Raw genomic sequence first — 20,568 nt, 5'->3', positions numbered from 1 at the left:
GATATGCTGTTAATCAGGGGTCTCAAACTCGCGGCCCACGAGCCAATTGCGGCCATCGGGACGATATTTTGTGGCCCTCTGTCAGGATCCGGGTCTCTCTCTCTTTTCCCCTCTGCCATATACATTCATTGACATTTACCCATTCATCTCACACCTTAGCGCACACACCCACTTCTCTCATAGCCTTTCCATCCACCTGCCGCTCATTACAATCAGTGCTCGCGCCGCTTGCTGTGACACCTGTTTCTCGTCATGCCTAATCACCCTGTCTATTTCTAGCATGTGTTCCCTTTGTGTCTTGTCGAATTATTGTATGTCTAGCCCTTGTCCTGTCAAGCAGTCTCTGACCACTCTTGTTTTATGCACAGCCAAGGCTTGCGTGTCCGGTCTCCAGCTTCGTGCCGCGGTGAGCTGCATCCTACTGGGCTCTTATCGAGCTTCCCTCTTCAAGTAGGGGATTCCCCTTTCCAGAGGATTTATTTTCTGTTCTGCCAATTGTCAAGCTGATCTCCAAGAGAGTGCATTTGAGTTCTATCTTTGTGCTATCGAACTCGGCTCGCTATTTCTGTTGAACATTAAAACCCTTGTTTTGACTTCCCTCTGCGTGTGGATCTATTGCCGTCCCATCTGGTGACACCCTCACCTTGATATGAAAGTTTAATCTTGGTACGAGTTTATATTGTAGCAATCCTGCTGTTAGCTGCTGTGTGGGACAATATTATCATGTTCTGGTTTCCTACTGTGTGCCTGTCCAGTAAATGTGGCATGCATGTGAGTGACATGGGGGGGGGGTCGTGTTTGTGTGCGTGTGAGAGTGAGTGAGAGAAGGGTAGAGAGAGAGACGGGAGAGAAAAGAATGTCTTTGGATGTGCGGAGAGCAGGAGGGTGAAATTCGTTTCTGCCCTCATTCGTGCCGGTCATTATGTATCCAGTGGTTCATTTGTAAATCACAAGGTGCCGGAATGCTAAGTACATGTGAAAGCGCAGGTACGACGAGCACAGGTCCCGGAACACACTTAAAACTAAGAGGGGCCGTTTAGGACTTAATTACTGAGACACTCTCACACACACACACTACTGAGACACTCAACACTCTCACACACACTACTGAGACACACTCACACACACTACTGAGACACTCTCACACACACTATTGAGACACTCTCATACACACTATTGAGACACTCATGCCATCTCACTAGTGTACGTGAGAGCATTTCACTATACAACATGAGAGCATCTCACTATACAATGTGAGAGAATCTCAGTATCCAGTGTCATTGCATGGCCGAGAACATGCTGCTGTCTGCGGCGTGAGATGAGGCTGACCGCCCGGTGCTGGGGGCATCAGGTGGTCCCGTTAACTACACCTCACATCTCCGACATCCTCAATGGAATTTTTTACGATGGCTGTATGTTAACAAACCGACCGTAGAAATGTTGATTAAACACCTAATTTCTCTCCTGAAAACGTCCTAAAATGACATTCCGTCCCTTAAATATGGTAGTATTTATAATATATATTTATATATTTAATATTTAATATATATATCACCCTGGACGGGTGAGCCCGGACTTCAAGGCATATGAAGGAAGGGCGTATGATTGTTCAAAATCAGCGCTCTTTGCTTCCGCCTTCCGGTGTAACTGAGATTTTCTCACACTGTATACTGAGATGCCCTGGTGTTGTATAGTGCAGTGGTTCTCAACTGGTCTGGCTCCGGGACCCACCCATCACCCCTTAATGACAAGCCGCGACCCAAATCGATCAGTCAACGCACACTAGTGAGATGGCATGAGTGTCTCAATAGTGTGTATGACAGCTAACGAGCAAGAAGAAGCTTCTCTGCAAACGAGCAAGAAGTAGATCTATGGAAGTCAATCCGTGTCATCGGGTTTTGAAAGAAAAACGTGATTGAATTTCTAGCACTGAATATCTATGCGTTGAAATTATGTATCTTAATGTTTTTCAAAGTTAAAATACTGCAAAAAATTCAAAAACGTTTTGGTTCAGGGTGAACATTATATGTTATTTTATGTACTTTAACACTTCATGTCATCATTCACCACCTCTCATACACTGATGACAGGAGTTAACATACACAGGGCCACCTGCCCATCAGTAATGAACATTCACACAGTGTAGTCTTAGCTTCAAGAGCAATGTTGGGTGAAGTAAAGAATTAATTTCATCATTTTATTCAAGTATAATGTCAAATATGAATAATATTGCTAAATTATCGTACAAAAGGTGTATTATTGGCCTCCTGGTACCATGCATAAAATTGAGGTACAGTGGAGTTCAGTAGTACTAAATTCTTTTATTCACTATATTTCTGGATAAATGGAATCCATGGGAGATCTTCAATAGAATTGAAGAGTTCATACGGTTTCTGCTGTTGTCCTACCTGCAGTCCTGCCGAGGGTTGGCCACATATCCTGGGTAGGCTCCGTCAGTGATGTCTCGGCACATTTTGCCATCTCTATCTGAAGGCAGAAGAGTCCCGGCTCGCACCACAAGACCCAAACAGTGGTCGAATGTATTCCTCTCTTCTGGACCATCCTCCAGAAAGAAACAGTGGCCGAGTACGTCATAGCCAACCACATCCTTCACCTGGAAGAAAACAAAGACATGCAAGACATGAACTTGCTTTACTTCTGTTGAATGCAGTATTATATAAGATTGGCCAGTTCCTATTTAGGTTGGTTACGTTCCCTGCTAGGGTCAGGCAACGTAAACAAAACAAATGCAAGGGAAATAAGGAAACTAGCAGACAACGAGAGAGTGCAAACAATAATCAAGAATTTATTATCCTTAAATTAAATCCCCTGTAGAATGTCCCTCCCGACAGATTTTCTGACGCTTTACTGATTGATTGCACCACTTATTGGTTTAAATCTTACAGTCAACTGTAAGAGCTTTTGCCTTTCGGGCGGGTAGCAATACCGTAAGTTTGTACTTTTATGTTTTCCTTTCCTTTTCTGTGCTCATTGAACACACCGTTTTTACTTGTGTTTTACGCCAAGTCCCCGCCTTCAAAATAAAAGCATCAAACACCAAACAAGAAATGCACAACAAAATCAAACAAAGAGGTAACAAAGGAAGAACATTCTTTAGTACACACACACACACATGGGTTAGTTATATCCCCAAAACCTCAAAGTTCTAAAGGAACAAGACAAAACAAACAGACCTCTGGCAATTGGCAAGGACAAGTATAGACAGGCCACCAAAAATAGTCAGGGAGCACAAGAACAAGCTCTTTCCTTCATGTTTTGAACAAGCTGATCACACATATCTTCTGCTGCAGAGAGAAGTGCCCTGCTCCTCTAAGGAGAACTGTAAACCAGCTTTCAGGCACTAACATGTCAAGTACACACCATCTGTATGATAAATTGGTCGGCTTCTTAAAGACAGCAGAGCTGTGGCAAAGTGACTCTGCAAAGACCTCAGCTTTTATCAAGTGGATAATTTCTCTCTAGTGAGGATGTGGACAGAGGTCCAGTCATGTTGGTCATAGTGGGACCAATTTGATTCCTTATTTTCAAGCCTACTCTGCTGAGGAGGAGAAATGGAGGAGTTGCTGGGGCTGCTTTTTGAATACGTGTAGGGGGCGCTATCGAGTCACAATTCTATTTAGAAGCATTGAAATTATAATAAATACTTTAAATGTGTTTTGTAAGTTTAGTAAAGATTCAAGCATATTAAGTTCCTCAAAAGCACCTCTGTTTGGACTGTGAATAACGGGTTGTCATGGCAACAGCGTAACATGAAACAAAACGTTTTTAATAATTTTTAATCATCAAAGCCATGGAAACATTTGAAGTGGCTGTGACAAAGTCCCAGGAAGGTGTTTGTCAAAGTATAGTGGCGAAAGTGTGAAAAATAGAGGAAACAAAGAAAGAAATATGTATAACTGACTTCCTCTTCATTTTAGAGCATGGTCCCAAGCGACTTTTGTTAAGGCTCCCTGTTATACAGTACATAGGTCAAATTGGGCGCTGGGGCTGCTTCATTCAAAGCTGCCATGGGGTGCTATGGAGGCAATTTACCATCTTTGAGGCAAACTCCACATTAGCTCTTCAATGCCATTACCTAGGACCCTGACTGAAGTTTTCAAGAGTTTGCCAAGGCACAGAAATATCTACTTGAACTTTCATGCGAAGACCGTGTTCTCACTGCAAAAAAGTTTTTCATCGTCTTAAGACTTATATTCACAAATTTGACGTTGTTTAGATTAAATGGCTGGATGAAAAATAAATCTGAACATGTCCTAGAGATTTGGTGAGAACAGGGCAAATACTTTTGAGTATTTAACTATTAGGCCACACCCCTTACAAACGTCATTAGTCCATAACTTTGATAAATAATGAGATATCAACCAATTTTAAAAATTCAAAATGGCAGAAAATCTAGTCCATGCATTTGCATAAAATTATTGACTTTTTGTAGACCATGTTCAAGAGCACCAAAATTTCAATAGGTGAAACTGGGCAAAAGATCTCCCCAGAGGAATCACTTCTAGGGGGCGCTAGAGAGCCATTCTTTCATACCCAAATGCACAACCCCAAAATAAAATGTCATACTTCTTCAAGCCAAATTTCAATTTGTTTTGTTTTTGAAGATGATAAAGGCCTCAAAAGTGTTTGAAGGGGAGAGAAAAATAATCCAAAATACAATAGGGCTTTGCCCAACTTTCAGTTTGCTCCAGCCCTAATAAATATATTTTAATGAATAAACACGGAACTGACCAGCAGTCCACTGGAGCTGTGGATGGTTACACAGCGGGAAAAAGAGTGGTGGATGGAGAGATTGCTGATAGATGTCGGTGGGTCGTAACCTCCTTTCTCGTCCACGTCTCCGTTCATGTGGAAATGGATCGGGTAGTGTCCCATTGTCTGCTGGCCCATGTGCTGCAGCTCCATCCCGGATATATGAACTACCCTGAAGCCCCGCTCCACCTGATAATGACAGAATAAGTATATTGGTCACCTCGACAGGATGACTCAAATTAATATGTTAGTGTAATTGTTGTGCTGAACAAAAAACTGGGGAGGGAGGCAACAAAAGGAGGGATACTGAAAAAAAGGGGTTGCAAAATAAGAGGCAAAAGTAAGGATATGAAAGAAAAGAAAAAGCTGTCAAGAACAACAGACAAGCAAGGAGAGAGGAAGCAAGACCGGAACATATTCGGTAAGGAAGACTGAAAAGAAACACATAATAACTGTAAGTGTTATGATAGGGAAGTATGAATTGAGGTGAGGAAGAATTTGGAGGAAGGGTAAAAGGAGAGGACTGCAAAACATAGATGCAGAAAGAAGAAAAAGAAGAAAGTATGACACAGATATAAGGAAAATATATGAGTTATGTTATGAGTCATGAGGAGATGAGGAGTCATGAGGGCAGCATGGATGCACATCCATCTTTCTGTTCTTCTGTCTTTCCCTGTCTCTTAGTGTCTTTCCACTCTTTTCCTCCTGTTGACAAGGCTTCTATGCAGGAGGATAGCGTCTATGACAGCGTATGGATGTATGCATGATTGGTGTGAATGGCCACAGGAGCTATCCATATCCAAAGGTCTTATGTCATTTCTTTGTAATCATCCAAAACAATGATGAGTGTATGGGTATTTTTCCCAGTAGGCCACTGACTAGTCAATACGTGCGATGCATTGAGTGGGCAACGCGCCATGTATTTAGTGGGCCGATCTGACAGTAACTCCATGGGCTCATTTTTCCCCCTCAGTCTGACCCTGATGTTGGTTGCCCCTTTTGTTTTGTGGTGTGACTATATAAGAAAAAGTAATTCTCTCAGCCTGAAATATATCATGCTCTGGAGTTGAAGCATATCTTCCTAAATTAAATTACATAACAAGATTACCTTCTCTATCTGCATTTCATACATTAATTTTTACTAGCAATGACCAAACCTGCTTGTAAAATGTGCACAACAATAACAGGGTTAAGGACAACAATGTACCTTCAAATGTCCACCAAAAGTGTCGAACTCGAAAAATTTGCAGGCCTCGTTACCGTAGCAGCCAGATTCCATCTCACCACGGAGCCGAATATTATGGCTCAGCAGGCCAACCTCCGCCCTCATGTCCACCCCGTCCACTTCCTCACCCATGTGGATGAACTGGGCCTTACCTGCACACACACACACACACCAGCTCAATGACTCAGCATGTATACATTGTGGTAAACATAGAGAAAGCTGTTGAATAATGATGGATCTGCAATGTTGAAGCTTCGCAGTTTCTATCAGTCAAGGTAAACCACTCTCACAAAAGACTGGAAAAGTAGAGTTGGTTGTTTGTTTGTTAACTGGGTGTGTGGCTGAACAGATGCTTTAGATACTTGCAATGGAGCACATTAGGGTTAAGCTAAGTCATAGTTATTTAACCACTCTTTCTCTTTTTAAAGGAGAATGGACAGGCAGCACATATTCATATAAAAAAACAGGCACTGCAGGCACATTGCATAAGTTTACAAAATGTGTACCTTCTGGTTTCTTTGAGAAATAGGTCACCGAATTTGTATTGGTGTCTATGGAGCTTGAGAACGGCTGAATAATAAGTCACAATCTAAATAATGCCGCCTCAAGGAATTATCTCCTTTCGTAAACTATGGTCCAGTGGTTCCTATGCTAAAAGAGCTAAGTAGGGAAGCGTTGAAGCTCCTTTCCTTAGCATTTAAAGAATTCAAACATCTTATCATGGCGGCCAATTCCAACTTTTGGATTGTTTCACAAGCCATTTTTGACAAATTCGAATCCAGTCAAGCTGTGCCTATTCCAGGTTCCTTCCTCTCCCTCTTTTGGAACGCTCCCAGCTATTTGGGGGCGGGCTCGTTTAGTACTAGCCAACCAGACCTGGGCAATGTTTCCCTAAATTAATTTAATCGGTGCTGTCAAACGTTACAACTGTTTTCCTCTCTGTTGCTGTCAGTTGCTAACAGCAGAGGCAACCCTCCACCAACCCTGTCAATTGGCAGTAAAACCCAACATATCAGATTGGAGCCACTCATCATAAGTGAGTGAGAGACACCATTACTAGTGTCTGGACTCCCATTTTTTTTTCTGAGAGGGGTCATCATTTAGTTTGTATAACCTCATCATGGCTTGCTCAAAAATGGAGCTGCAGAGTGTCACACATGCAGGAATTAATAAAACGGATTACAGCCAGAAGGAGCTTGACAAGAAATTTGGCCTAAAGCTCCCAACGTATGCATGTATGTATGCTCTGCCTGGCCAAATACTAGCTGACATCAGAAAGCCATAGAACATTGGAGAGGCAGGACAATCAAATGAGTTGATGTGTTCATATTAGCATTCATGTCGCTGTACAGTATGTGTCTCAATGTGAATGGACTCAGTCATTGACACACAGTGCTCAAGGATGCAGGCTTAGACTTTCCATTGGCCTGGAGTCAGACCCAACACCTGCCACTGACTCAAAGACTCCAAACCGTCTCAACCTGGCCTCTACGCGTTTATGCATGTACACACACACACACACACACACACACACTCATTTCTCTCATAGAAGAGTTTCGAGCAATTAAATAAAAAATAATAAATGAAAACTCAGTTTTTAGTGTGATTTTAATCTGTATGCGCAGCCATAAATGTCACAGCTAAAGAGGGATTTCACTCCAAATCACTATAGGCTGTAGGCAAAGGGAAAGGAGAAACACATTCAATTACTCTGCTTTCAAATCTCTCCCTGAAAGAAATACCAGATAGAATAAAGGCAAGAATTAAAGTAGTCTCTCGGGTACTAAGATGTCCTCTAGATGTGAGTCTCCTCTGATGGGACACGTAGTGTCTCACAGGAGACAGCTCCTTATGACCCTGAACGGCAGCAGGGAGCTCAACCTCGTGTTTAGCGTCGACGTGAAGGGTTTTGTTGTGATGTTGTTTTTGCTTCGACTGATGACATGAACTGCTTTCCACATTATTATGCAAATCAAACTTTGTGCATTCAGTCATTCTAAATTTCAAGTCATCAACTGTTAGAGTATAATTTGATTTTTTTTTAACAAACTTCCCAATGATCACAGTATTTTTTCAAAAATAAAAAAACTCAAAATGCAGGTTCAAAATTATTATGCAGAGTTTCAGGGTTTCAAAATATTTTGTAAGTTGTAAAAAAATAAAATTGGTATTTGTTAAATTTGTAGCATTAGGAGGTCATATTTACTGAAAAATTTCTCAACAGGTCAAGTTAGATGTTAATATAGGAAGAAGGGGGCCACACCACGAGTTTCTCTCCTTTTATGGCCATCGCAGCCAATGCCCCAGAGGTATTCCTTGCAGACCTACCCGCTATACCCATGATTCCGACCCAAAACATGACTCTACCACCTCCTTGTGGACGTCTCAGCCTTGTTGGGACATGCTAGCTATTCACCAACCATCCACTACTCCATCCATCAGGACCATCAACGGTTGCACGGCACTCATCAGTAACCAAAGGTTTGAAAGTTAGTCTTCATGTAGTCCTGATCCCACTGCAACCTTTTTTGCTTGTGAGCTTGGTTCAGGGGTGGCCAAATAACAGGTTTAAGGACCTCTTGAACATCCTACATCTTGAAATTTGAGAAACTGCAGAGGCACTAGCAGCTTCAAACACCTGTTTGCTGGTATTCAATGGCAGTTTATTGGCTGCTCTCTTAACCCCTACGCATTTGTTTGGCCAATATCTTCCTTATTTTGCTTTTGTCTGAACGAACCTGCTGGTGCTGTGAATCAGAGACTAATTTCTTCACCGTCCGATGATTTATGCATTTTCTAGTTAGTTGGAATGCATTGATGCATTCCAAGTATTGTTCTTCGAATCTTTATTCAACTTATTATTTTTAAATATTAAAATATTAAAATGTTCAGCTCATTCAGGAGAGGGGTGCTGTGACTTTTCAACTTTCTAGCTCTTATAATTGAATTAATATAAATTAAAATCATCAACCTTTTTAACATGGTTTCCAATGGATTAAATTTTAAAATCCTCTCAAAACTTCTTTAACTTTCAACTTTTTCAGCTTTTCCAATCTTTCAGCTAGAGACACCATTTAAACTTTAAAATGTTGACGCAAGTCTTAACAATTTCATAAAAAACAGCTTGTTGATATCTATTATAGTTTTTTTATAATCACTAATTATGTTTTATTGTTTTTGGGTCCATTTCTGACTTTTACATGAGTGTGTATTGTCTATTCTTAGAGCGAGGCAGAGTGAACCGTGTCAGGATTCAGTAAAAAAAAAAGGAACTTTTGCTTCACGGCCACAATATATTAACTTTTCAGGCTTCATTTCTAAAGAAAAACAATGCCGTGCTTGTGCTGGTCGGATTCATAGAGTATGGAATCCCACAGTAATTTACTTTTTGTGTGAGGTGCCTGATAGTGAGACAAAGCCTGTCCCCAGCCCCATAAGCTTCAATACAATTTTTTTTTTTAAAAACACAGAAGGTACATGTATTGTAAACTGCAGGTTGAGCAGTTTTAAAAAACATACAGACATGAAAACTACACTCATGCGTTTGGTAGAGTCTTGTGTCTCTCAAAATCTCTCCCTCTCCCTCTCAAAAAGGGGGGAGATGGTGGCGCATGGAGTAGTGCAGTGCGCTGGGGGTGCAGTGCAGTGGCTCGAATCCCGGCTGCCCCATGTGCCATGTCGAAGTGTCCCTGAGCAAGACACCCAACCCCTTATTGCTCCCCAGGCTAAAATGTAATGCAAGTCGCTTTGGATAAAAGCGTCAGCTAAATAACATGTAATGTAAAAAATCTCATTATTTTTTGGTTACCTCAAATAGATTTGCTCCAGAAAGCACTTGTTTGAGGTGTGGATTCTGTTATGTATATTGTCAGTGGCAAGAAAACGTTTTGGTTCAGGGTGAACATTTTATGTTCTTTTATGTATTTCTTCATATGTAGCCACACTGATGGCATAAAGGAGAGTTAAAGCCCCGTTATTATTGGAGATGGCTACAATCCGGTCACCAAGCTGCCGACAAGCCAAAGTTGTATTGGGTGCTTGCTCCTTTTGCTTGACGCACGCTCCTGATCTTGAATCTAGAATCGATTGCGCTTCCTTGAGGTCCCGGATGTTGTGGTTGAATTTTTTATGAATTAATTATTTGTGGTTTAATTACTTGCGGTTTAATAGATTGTGGTTGAAATTTTTGCGGTTGAATATTTTAACATTGAATTATTTGCGGTTGAATTTCTTTCACTATTTTAATGTTGAAAAACATTCAGATACATCATTTCAATGCATAAATATTCAGTGCTAGAAATTCAATCACTTCTTTCAAAACCTGATGACACAGATTTACTTCCATACCTATTCTATACAAGTAAAAACACAAAGTTTGTGCACATGTTCATTTAAGATAAAGCTTAAAACGTTCCTCTTTGATATTGCTTATAGTTAAGGCTGGCTCAGGTTAGCCTGGCTTAGTTAAGCTGCTTTAGGCTTAGACTGCCGGGGGACTTCTTAGGACACACCGAGCCCCTCTTTAACTCTCACACTCTCACTCTCTCCTCCCACAATCATCCATGTTTTATTAATGTACATCACTAATTAAGCTTCTTTCCGGGAGTTTTTTGTGCTTTCTCGCCTAGCAGGTCTCCGTGGATCATAGTTTCGTGCGGACCCCGGTTCTGACTCCTGGCATGGCTCTGCTGACACCTGCTGCTGCCATCATCATTACTTTAAATATGATTCATATTACTGTCATCAAAAACCAACATCTTTCTGCTCTCCCTCCCCACAGAAGCCTCTGTGGATGTTGGTTCTATCTGATGGGGGATGTCCCTGCAGTGGTCCTGCCGTACACCTGTTCTGCTACTTGCAATTACTTGTATCATTTCTGTTAGAGAAATTGAATGTATTGTACATCTTTTACATTGTTGATTCTGTACACATGACATCCATTGCAGTCTGTCCATCCCGGGAGAGGGATCCCTCTCCTCTGACGTTCTCCCTAAGGTTTCTTCCCTTTTTTCCCCATTGAAGGGTTTTTTCATATTTTGGGGAGTTTTTCCTGTGCCGATGTGAGGGTTTCGGGACAGAGGATGTTGCATGTGTACAGACTGTAAAGCCCTAAATTTAAATAAAGGTAAATTTGTAATTTGCGATTTGGGGCTATACAAAATAAAATGAATTGAATTGAATGTGTTACGACACATTTATTTATATATTTTTTGCAACTGTTTTTTTCATTTAGTAAATCTTCCACGTCATGGTCCACCTGGTTCCTGCATACAGGCAGAAACTAAAACTCTTCACCCTGTGGTGAGGGAATTCAAGAATTGGACTAGTGAGGCACTGGAGGATCTTTGGGCATACTTGGACTGCACAGACTCTGAGGTTTTCAGGACTGTTACCAACAGTCTGGATGAGCTCACAGAGGCTTTGGATTCTGTAAGGACAGCTGTATACCATTGTGAATCAGGGTGGAACTCAGAAAGCTACGACTGCAGAAGGATCAAACATTTAGGAGTGGGGACAAAGACTTTACACAGAGTCAAAATACAGGTTTAGCAAGGTGGTGAGGGATGGTAAATGACTCTGAGAAACACCTCCGCCAGGATCCTGTTTGCTGACTTCACCTCTGCTTTCAAAACCATCATCCAGTCTCTGCTAGAGGACAAGCTCTCTCAGCTACACATGCCCGTCTCCACCTGCAAGTGGATCACAGACTTCCTGTCTGACAGGAAGCAGCCCCCATCCCCCTGTGTGAGTCCCCAGTCACCGCTGTGGGTTCCTTCAATTTTCTGAGGTCCATCATCACCTCATCAGCCACCACATCAACCACATCAGCTCTATCACAAAGTAAGCTCAGGATAGGTTGTTCTTCCTGAGGCAGCTGAGGAAATTCAAGTCACTGATGGTGCACTTCTAGACGACCATTATTGAGTCCATCCACTGCTCTTCCATCACTGGTAAGCTGCAGCCAAAACCAAGGACAATGACAGGCTGCAGCATGTCATTCACTCTACAGAGAGGGTGATCAGATGCAATCGGCTGTCCCTCCAGTACTTGTTCGGTTCAGCAAGTTTTTGAAAGATTGTAGCTGACCCCTCACCCCAGACAAAAACTGCCTCCATCTGGCATTTCCCTCAGCAGTCAGGCTCATTAACAGAACCCGGGTGCCCCACTGACTGACTCTGACATCCCTTTTACCCTCTGGTCACTCACATAGACCAGTCACTTTCACATACACTCAAAATAGAGTTGTGTAGAGTATGGCTATCTCTTCCCCATTGCACTTTATTTTAAACTTTTTATTTTTAATCCTATATTTTTGTTTATTCATGTATTCTATACCCCCCTAGCCTTCTTTATACTGTAGATTTAAAGACTGAGGTTGCCCTGATCCTTAGACAGACAAGGGGCATGTGAGTGGAAAAAGTATATTATGGTCTTCCCTATGAAGACTGGTTAACAAAAGACCTCTGACCGCTCTAGTGAACATAGCCAGCTGTTCAAGAGCTCTCTGGAGCAGATTTCATGCAAAAAAGAACATCTCCTGCCAGCTCTGCATGGTAACATACTTGTCCCTGTTGTCTTACCTTGGATCTTGACCTGATTGGAATTGCAAGTAGGGCAGGGTAACAGGGTGAACTCTTCGGCCTGATGCATTGAGTAGTCAGTACTGGCCATGACAACCTGGTCTCCAGACTTCCAGCCCTCTGGTTGGTCGGCCAGCTCCAGTATGCTGCTGTTGGAAAAAATATCGATGGAAATGGTGGCCTGCGGACGAACTAGAGGGAGAAAGTTAGAGCTCAAAAATTATATACTCCTATTTTCAAGTCCACTTTGGGATGGTAAAAACACTCATTATCTGACACACACATGGACTGCAGATGATGTGCAATTAGTGTGGTGGGACCTGGGTGGCAGAAAGCTGTTAACTCAGTGGAATTCTGCCTTGAGATGATCAAATGTGTGTAGCTTTGTGTTTAAAAAGCATTAAACATTAAAGTGTGTCTAACATACACACTTTTTGAAGTAATTACTCATTAAACTTTTAATCAAATTCAAAATGTGAGATTAATGAGTTGATTCTTTAATTTGTTGACAGCCTTAATATTCCTTGATTTGGGTCAGGGCTCATCAATAAATTGTGATGGTGGGTCCCGCAGCCAGAACATTTGAGAACCACCGGACTAATGGTACTCAAGCCCACATTTTTCTCTAATGGATTTCATTTTTTATATACTTCCTAATTTTAAGTTTGAAAACGAGTAAAGTTTGTCCTTTACAGGCAATCCTAGTTGACACTGGGTTAAGGCAGGGTTCAACCTGGACAGTTCGCCAGACTATCATAGTGCTGACTTATTGAAACTGGCAACCATTTACTCATAAGATCCCGTTTCTTTTCTTCCATGTCTATGTAGGTGCCATAAGGTTGATCCATGTTGAAGACTAAGAATGTTTACATTCTCTTTTCATAGAATGCATTTAAAAATAATTATGCAGATAGTCATCGACTATTTTTGCAATAAATACATTTAAAGTTAAAACTGTACCCAGTTTTCCACAGAGGAAGCGAACCCTGTAGTTGAGACAGAAGCCATGAGCTTGGTCCTTGTTGAGGCAGACAAACCCATAATCCTTTACATTCTTGTGGATAACATCTCCAGTCTGGTTGGCTGGTGTTCCATCATGGGTTTCAGCCTGCACAAGGCAAAAATGACATAAAAAAATTAACGGAGGGTACTAGTTGCAAAAACACCTGCACAATATCGTTAAATTCTGCCATAGGTATTGTATTTGACATTCCTCAAAAATAGAGATTAATATGAATTTAATATGTGGTCTTGTGAGCAGGGCTGGCCTGGGACAAAAAAAGGGCCCTGGCATTTTTGCTCAGACCGGCCCACCACAATCGGTCGGACACAACCACCAACCAGTACACTATCCTTGCGGTCCCTTTAGATATGCATATCTACTGTTCCGTTCCCAAAAACCCATACAAAGCTGAGAACTACTGTAAGTGCCATGGACGGTAATGTCGGTAATCAGACAGTTGATGGACCTCATTGACTTCCATAGTATTTTTACTATAGTATTTTACTATGGAAGTCAATGGAAGATCAACTGTCTGATTACCGACATTCTTCAATATATATATTTTTGTTTAGCAGAATAAAGAAATGCATACAGGTTTTGAAACAACTTGGGGGTGAGTAAATGATGAAACAGTTTTTGGGTAAACTATCCCTTTAAAGAGCACAAACCCCCTTTCAGCCACCAGCAACCCAGTCAGCATTAAAATCCTCTGAATCCTCCTTTCACCCCTCATACGTTTTTTTCCTTGTTTTCCAAATTGCTAGTTTGGCCAGTCCTGAAAGGAAATTCATCAGAGTGTGTGTGTGTTTTGGGTATTTTGGTCCATAGATAAAAAGACAGACAGAGAAGTGTTCTCCTAAGCCCTGAAATTATGCCTCTAAGCGGCTAAAGAGTCTCACTAGTCTGGAGCACCCAACAAAGAGATGGTGGATGGTTTCTGTCAGCAGAAAAGACAGCTGTTTCCCAAGCCAGGATTGAAGTGTACCAGATACCTGTTAGTAGCTATGGCCCCATGTACTAACCTCCACTGGAGGTCTCTCAAACGTTTGTCTACAGGGGGTTTGTACAGGGACTGCCAAAAGCCCCCTGGGGAGGATCCCCTGCCAAAAAACTGTGGAGTCTTTAGAGACGGCAGGAGGTCCTCCTCATCCTTCCACTGTTCTACCGCAGGACAGACATCCAGGGGTGGGAAGACGTACTCACCTTCATCGTTTCATTGGTCAGCTATTGTGCGGTTTCTAACGAAGTCTCTCAGGACTTCCGACAGGGAAGCACAGACCTCCTCCACCAGACTGTGCACCAGCCTGCTGGACCGGACGCCGCTCAGCTCCGCTAGAAGAGGGATGGAGGTCTTCATTGGATGACCCAGCTGCTCCCAAACAGCGGCTCTTCAAAAAGCCACATCCCCGGTGTCGTCACAGCTGTCCGATGCACTGGTAAGACCTGCCACACCTGTAGGACGGACTGGTAAAGTGGTGTCAGACCGGTCAAATCCACTGACCTGGCCTGAAGCAGGAACAAGTGTTTGTCGTACCCTAAACGTCCAGCCCTCGACAGCAGCACACAGCCCGCATGAGTCCAAGGCAGGCCGAAGCTGTACAACGGTCTCCGAGCTGTCTTCAGTCTGAAGGCTGTGAGCCAGTGAAGCACTGACCAGAAGAAGTCCACAATTGTCCGCTGGATCTCTTCAATCAAGCTCTGTGGTGAAGGTAGGACTACCAGTCTGTGCCAAAGGGTCGAGGCAACCAAGTCATTGACAATTAGGACTTAGAGAGCTGAGGTAGCAACCATTTCCATTTAGACAGTCTGGTAGACACTCTCTCCACAGCACCCTCCCAGTTCTGTTTTTGAAATCCCTCTGTCCCCAAAAAACGCTCAGGACCTTCAGGCCTGGCCTTCTCCATCTGATGTTCCCTGGTAGCTTTGGTGTCTTTGGCTCAATGGCAATTGTATATAACTGACCAGATATGAGACATCCGTGCCTGATGCCCCTTTGCACCTGAACAACTCAACGTGCCCCCCACCTTCACCAAACACGTAGCTTCTCTGTAGATGAAACCCAACAGTGACTGTCTTCACTAAACTCAAATGCTCTTAAAGTGATCCAATGACTTATTCTCATCAGAAATCAGAAATCCAACGCGATCTGGGACCATGGGCAATGAGGGATGGGCAGAGGGTGAAGAAGACTTTGTGCTTTGTGAGAGCTCTTATGCTGAGCAGATCAGAGAGGCAAATCATTTTGTTTCCTCCTCCACAGACAACCACCAAAAGCGTTGTATGACCACAGAGTGTGCGGGTGACCCCAGGGTGACAAGAAAGGAAAGAAGGTCCTCCGGAGATTAGCTGGAAAAAGATGGTTATCAGCTGGTTATCGGGACAGGCACTGGGAGTAGGGTGATCCGCATGGGAGCGCTAAAATTCTTCATCCACCTCCCAGGTCACTGCCACAACAACACACTCGGGTGGGAAAATGTTTAAGACTGCCACGATTACATGTCATGAGAAGGACATCATGTTTGACATTTTTTGTGCCAGGTCTGTGGGATAAACTGAAAATAGTTAAAATAAAGAGTCCACTTTGCATATTGGGAGTTCAACCACTTGGCAGAGTGAATGTATTCAAGGTTTGTGTAGTCTGTCCATGCCATAAATGGCTGATCTGCTCCCTCCATCCAGTGTTTCCACTCCTCCAGTCCAAGCTTAACTGCTAACAACTCCTTGTCAAAATGTATTTTTGCGGAGAAGAAGGAATATGAGTGAACCATCTAATCCATATATGACCGCTGTGAAAGAACAGCCCCTACATCCGTGTCCGATACATCCACCTCCACCATGCACTAGCGGGCAGGGTCTGGGAAAACAAGAATGGGGGCAGAAGTGAAACGTGATTTTAATTCACCAAATGAACTTTCTGCCACCGATGTCGACTGAAAGGGCATGTAGTTGAATATGAGAGCAGCGAGAGGGGCAGCCACAGAACTGTAGTTGCAGATGAACCGCCGACAGAAATTGGCAAAGCCCAAAAAGCGCTGTAGTTCCTTACGTGTGGAAAGTTGGGGCCAGTCCGCACCTGCTCTGGTCTTTTGCTCTTGTCCATCTTGACATTGCCTGTATTGATGATGAAGAGCAGAAACGATACCTCCAAGGTGTGGAACATGCATTTTCGGCCTTTACACAGAGGTGGTTCTGTAGAAGTATTTTGAGAACTAGTTGTACATGTGTCACATGGTCTTTTGTAGACTTGGAAAAAATCTAAATGTCATCAAGATAGACAAAAACACAAACGTTAAGCAGATCTTGAAGGACATAATTTACCAGCCCCTGGAAAACAGCAGGGGCATTGGTGAGACCAAATGGCATGACCAGATACTAATGTCCACTAGACGTATTAAAGGCCAACCCTCCCTAATCCTGACCAAATGGTATAGAGGATTATTTAACTGTAATAAATACATTGTCAACAAGGAGTCGTTAATATACTTCTCCATTGTCTTTGTCTCAGGAAAACAAGAAGACCCGGGAGGAGGTCAATTGCACAATTGTACAGGTGGTGAGGTGGAGTGCCGTGTTTTTAGTGTTGGGGCCAAGTGTTCTTGCCTAATACCAGCTAGCCATTCCAGGTGAAGTTAACTGGAGCTTTTTTGCAGCTGGTGGTGCATCAGTTGCCTTGTTGGTCCTTACTAGAAATCTCTCCATTTTGGTTTGGTTTTGAAATAATTTGAGCTAAAAGCTAGCTAAGAGCTATGAAACAATCACTGGCTATGGGCGAGATGGGGATAATCTATAAAAAGACTGTTTGAGGGATTTGCATTTAAAAAGACTGTGGGATTAGCCGTTAAAAAGACTGTTTGGGTTTTGAAGTAAATTGATATTTATTGCTAACAATTGACTAGCGAGAGATGGCACAAGCGAACTTGACGAGAGACAAGACGGGAGTGAATGCCGCTTTGTATATCAAGTGTTTTCTGTGCGGGGGAATGGGGCACAAGCATTACGCTTGTCCTCACAAGCCCGCTGAGGAGCGGGAAGAATCGGAACCCGCACCGGCAGAAGGGCTCGGTGACGCCGGGGCGCCAATGGATGACGAGCTGGCGGGAGGCGATGCGCCGCTGGCTGAGACCGGAGTGGAGGTGAGTCACGGCGGACAGGTTGGCTCACATGAGAGGGATCAGAGCGAAACTACCGGTATTAATACAGCAGAAAGGGAGGGGGTGGAGGAGAAGGAAGGAGCAGAGGAGACAGGAGTGGAAGACAGGACGGAAGTTAAGGAGGGATTGAAAAACAGGGAAAGGGAGATAGAACATACAGGAGCTGAACGTTAAAGTGGAAAGGGCAGGGGAGGAGGAGAGAGGTGTGGCAGAGGGAACAAGCACAAAGGGCAGAGAGGAAGGCAGAGGAGGATGAGAATCGAGAGTTCAAAACGAGTGGAGATGACAGGCCAGGAGTGGAGATGAGACTTGGAGCTGAGGACAAGACCAGTGAGGAGGGAAAGGAAGAGTCTCAGAAAACAAACAAGGGGTGGGAAAGGAAAGGAGCGGAGGGAAGGAAAAGAGAGGATGATGGGAAAAAGGCTGAGGAAAAAATGTGTGGTGGAATAGGGGGCAGAGGCTGCAGGTATTGAACACTGTAGCAGAGCAGGTGAAGTAGGCAGCAGCGCTGACCTCCCAGGTGATATGGGTGGAGGGGCTCCGCCTGAGAAAGAGGAGGAGACGATGGACTGCGACAGGGAATCAGATAATCTCTCTGACTCGGGCTCAATGTCTGCCGATGGAGACGTGTACTCGCTGGAAGAGATAAACGGCTTCCTGGACGACACGTTTGGGAAGTCTGTCAAAATTTTAGATTATTTCTCAGACGGTGCTAAATTTATCAGAACTGCCGTGTTGTTACAGAAAGTTTATGATACTAATTCTCTGGATTTAAAAAAGCGCTTCAGACTGAAGAAGCATGTGACTGTTCTCAGGAAGATAATGGAGAGAGACGGAGCGAAGGGTTCCAAGAGGCTGAGGACCAGTGATTCTGTGATGAATGTGCTGCACTTCTTTTTTGTGTTACAGTTTCCTGTTTTTGTCTGCGTCACTGCTCCTTTTCTCTTTCTAATGCACAAGGTGATTTTGGGCTCTCTAAACATAAATGGTGGGAGGGACCGCCAGAAGAGAGCGGTCACTGCAGAAATAATCACACAAAAGAGGTTAGACATTGTCTTTCTGCAGGTGACCCACAGCGACCCTCACAACGAGGTGGACTGGGGTCTGTGGTGGGGGGGCCAGTATGTACTTTCTCATGGGACCAACCTGTCTGCAGGTGTGGCCTTCCTCTTCTCACCTGGGCTGGACGTTAGCATCCTCTCCTCTACAGAAGTGGAGGCGGCCAGGGCCCTAGTGGTCAAAGCATCTATAGCTTGCATCATTTTTGTGTTCATTAACATATATGCCCCAAATGAAGGCCCTCTTAGAACAGACCTCTTCCTCAAGTTAAGGGATGTCCTGCTCCACTACGACCAAGACGAGTGTATAGTGATGGGGGGAGACTGGAATTGCACTGTTAATTCCTCTTTAGACAGGACAGGGGAGGAGCCTCACCATCAGTCATCTGCCACTCTGTCCCAGGTGATTGCTGAGGCAGGTGCGGTGGATGCATGGAGGGTAAAGCATCCTCGGGCCAGGCAGTTCACGTGGGTGAAAATGTTGGAGGGGAACATGAGGGCAGCCAGGCTAGACTGGGTTTACTATCTGTGTCATCGGGGGTTGAAATAAAAAGGTGATTGAATTTCTAGCACTGAATATTTATGCATTGAAATGATGTACCTGAATGTTTTTCAACATTAAAACACCGCAAAAAATTTCAACCTAAAAAAAATCACAGTTAAAATATTCAGCCGCAAAAGAAATGATGCTTACAATATTCCACGCAAAAAATTCAGCCGTGAGACACCAACATCCGGTACACTAAGGTAGAGCAATCAATTCTAGATTCAAGATCAGGAGCGTGCGTCAAGCTAAAGGAGCGAGCACCCAATACACCTTCGGCTTCGGATTGTAGCCATGTCCAATAATAACGGGGCTTTAACTCTTCTTTATGCCATCAGTGTGGTTTGTCTGTAAGATTCCGTAATAGACAGCTGACATTTGTACATTAACAGACTGTATTGGACATGAACTAAGCGGAAGTTAAACGAGAGTGTACAGCCGGTCAGAATACGCCTCTTCTTCTAGTTTTGAATTAATTTAATGATGCTGAGATCCTTTGACAAGCTGTTAGGAGTGATTGGCGGAGTTTTGAAACCAGGAACGCGCTTGAAGAGGCACATGAGCCGCTGTAGCGTAGTGGGGAGGGGGGGGGCAGCGGCTTTAGCGGAGTGTGCAGACGCATAAACCCGACAGGACATGCAGGAATAACCGCAGTAGCGCCGAGTGCGGAAAGTGGTCGGTGGAAGGATAATTTTTCTGAACGGCACAAGCCGATCTCAGTTGGGAATTAAGCGGCATTCAAAGTCCACGTAACGTTAGATGAGTCTTCATGAACATGGGTAAACTTTATTGAGGATCTGGCACAACACAGCGACCTGCAAGTAGCGCAGAGTCTTAAATGCAAGGCTTTAGAATTTAACTCAAAGGGATCCTGTATTTGCTCATAAAGTCTGAAACGAGAAGCCATTTTTCAGTGACGGTGTTACATGCCTACTGGTTTTTGAACGTGCATGTTTATTTTCCCCCGACAGGCAGATGTTGTCTGCCTCAGTCACTTGAGTCGTCACACATTTGCAAACATATTGTTGAAAATGTTCAAAAATGCATCCCATATCCATTACAGCGATAACGATTGTATAAGTGAGCACTATGTCACTGCAACGTATGAAGAAATACATAAAAGAACATTTATTAAAAGTTCGCCACACCCTGGATTCGAACCGTGTCGAGCAAAATAATGTTGTGCCTCAGAGCGTCTGTGTTACACACTCGGCCAACCGAGCTTATTCGATC

At 43.4% G+C, this 20,568-nt stretch overlaps 1 protein-coding gene across 4 annotated transcripts in view; it reads right to left on the bottom strand.

The window, feature by feature from the left end:
* LOC119195232 (cell migration-inducing and hyaluronan-binding protein) overlaps positions 1-20,568 on the bottom strand; it is a 172,022-nt gene that overhangs the window by 61,413 nt on the left and 90,041 nt on the right. For all 4 annotated transcript variants that reach the window (XR_009956013.1, XM_062561685.1, XM_062561687.1 and 1 more), the window contains 5 exons: positions 13,540-13,687; positions 12,580-12,771; positions 5,981-6,150; positions 4,753-4,962; positions 2,409-2,614 (listed from right to left, as the gene is read on the bottom strand). Coding sequence is in view for 3 of the 4 variants with exons in the window: in XM_062561685.1 (XP_062417669.1) it covers positions 2,409-2,614; positions 4,753-4,962; positions 5,981-6,150; positions 12,580-12,771; positions 13,540-13,687 (926 nt within the window). In the remaining variant the exon portion in view is untranslated. The remainder of the gene's footprint in view (positions 1-2,408; positions 2,615-4,752; positions 4,963-5,980; positions 6,151-12,579; positions 12,772-13,539; positions 13,688-20,568) is intronic.

Source organism: Pungitius pungitius, chromosome 4 (assembly GCF_949316345.1).
Source record: "Pungitius pungitius chromosome 4, fPunPun2.1, whole genome shotgun sequence".
Lineage (NCBI taxonomy): Eukaryota > Metazoa > Chordata > Actinopteri > Perciformes > Gasterosteidae > Pungitius > Pungitius pungitius.
Note: the sequence above shows the minus strand (reverse complement) of the source record. Positions and strands in the feature narration are given on the sequence as shown.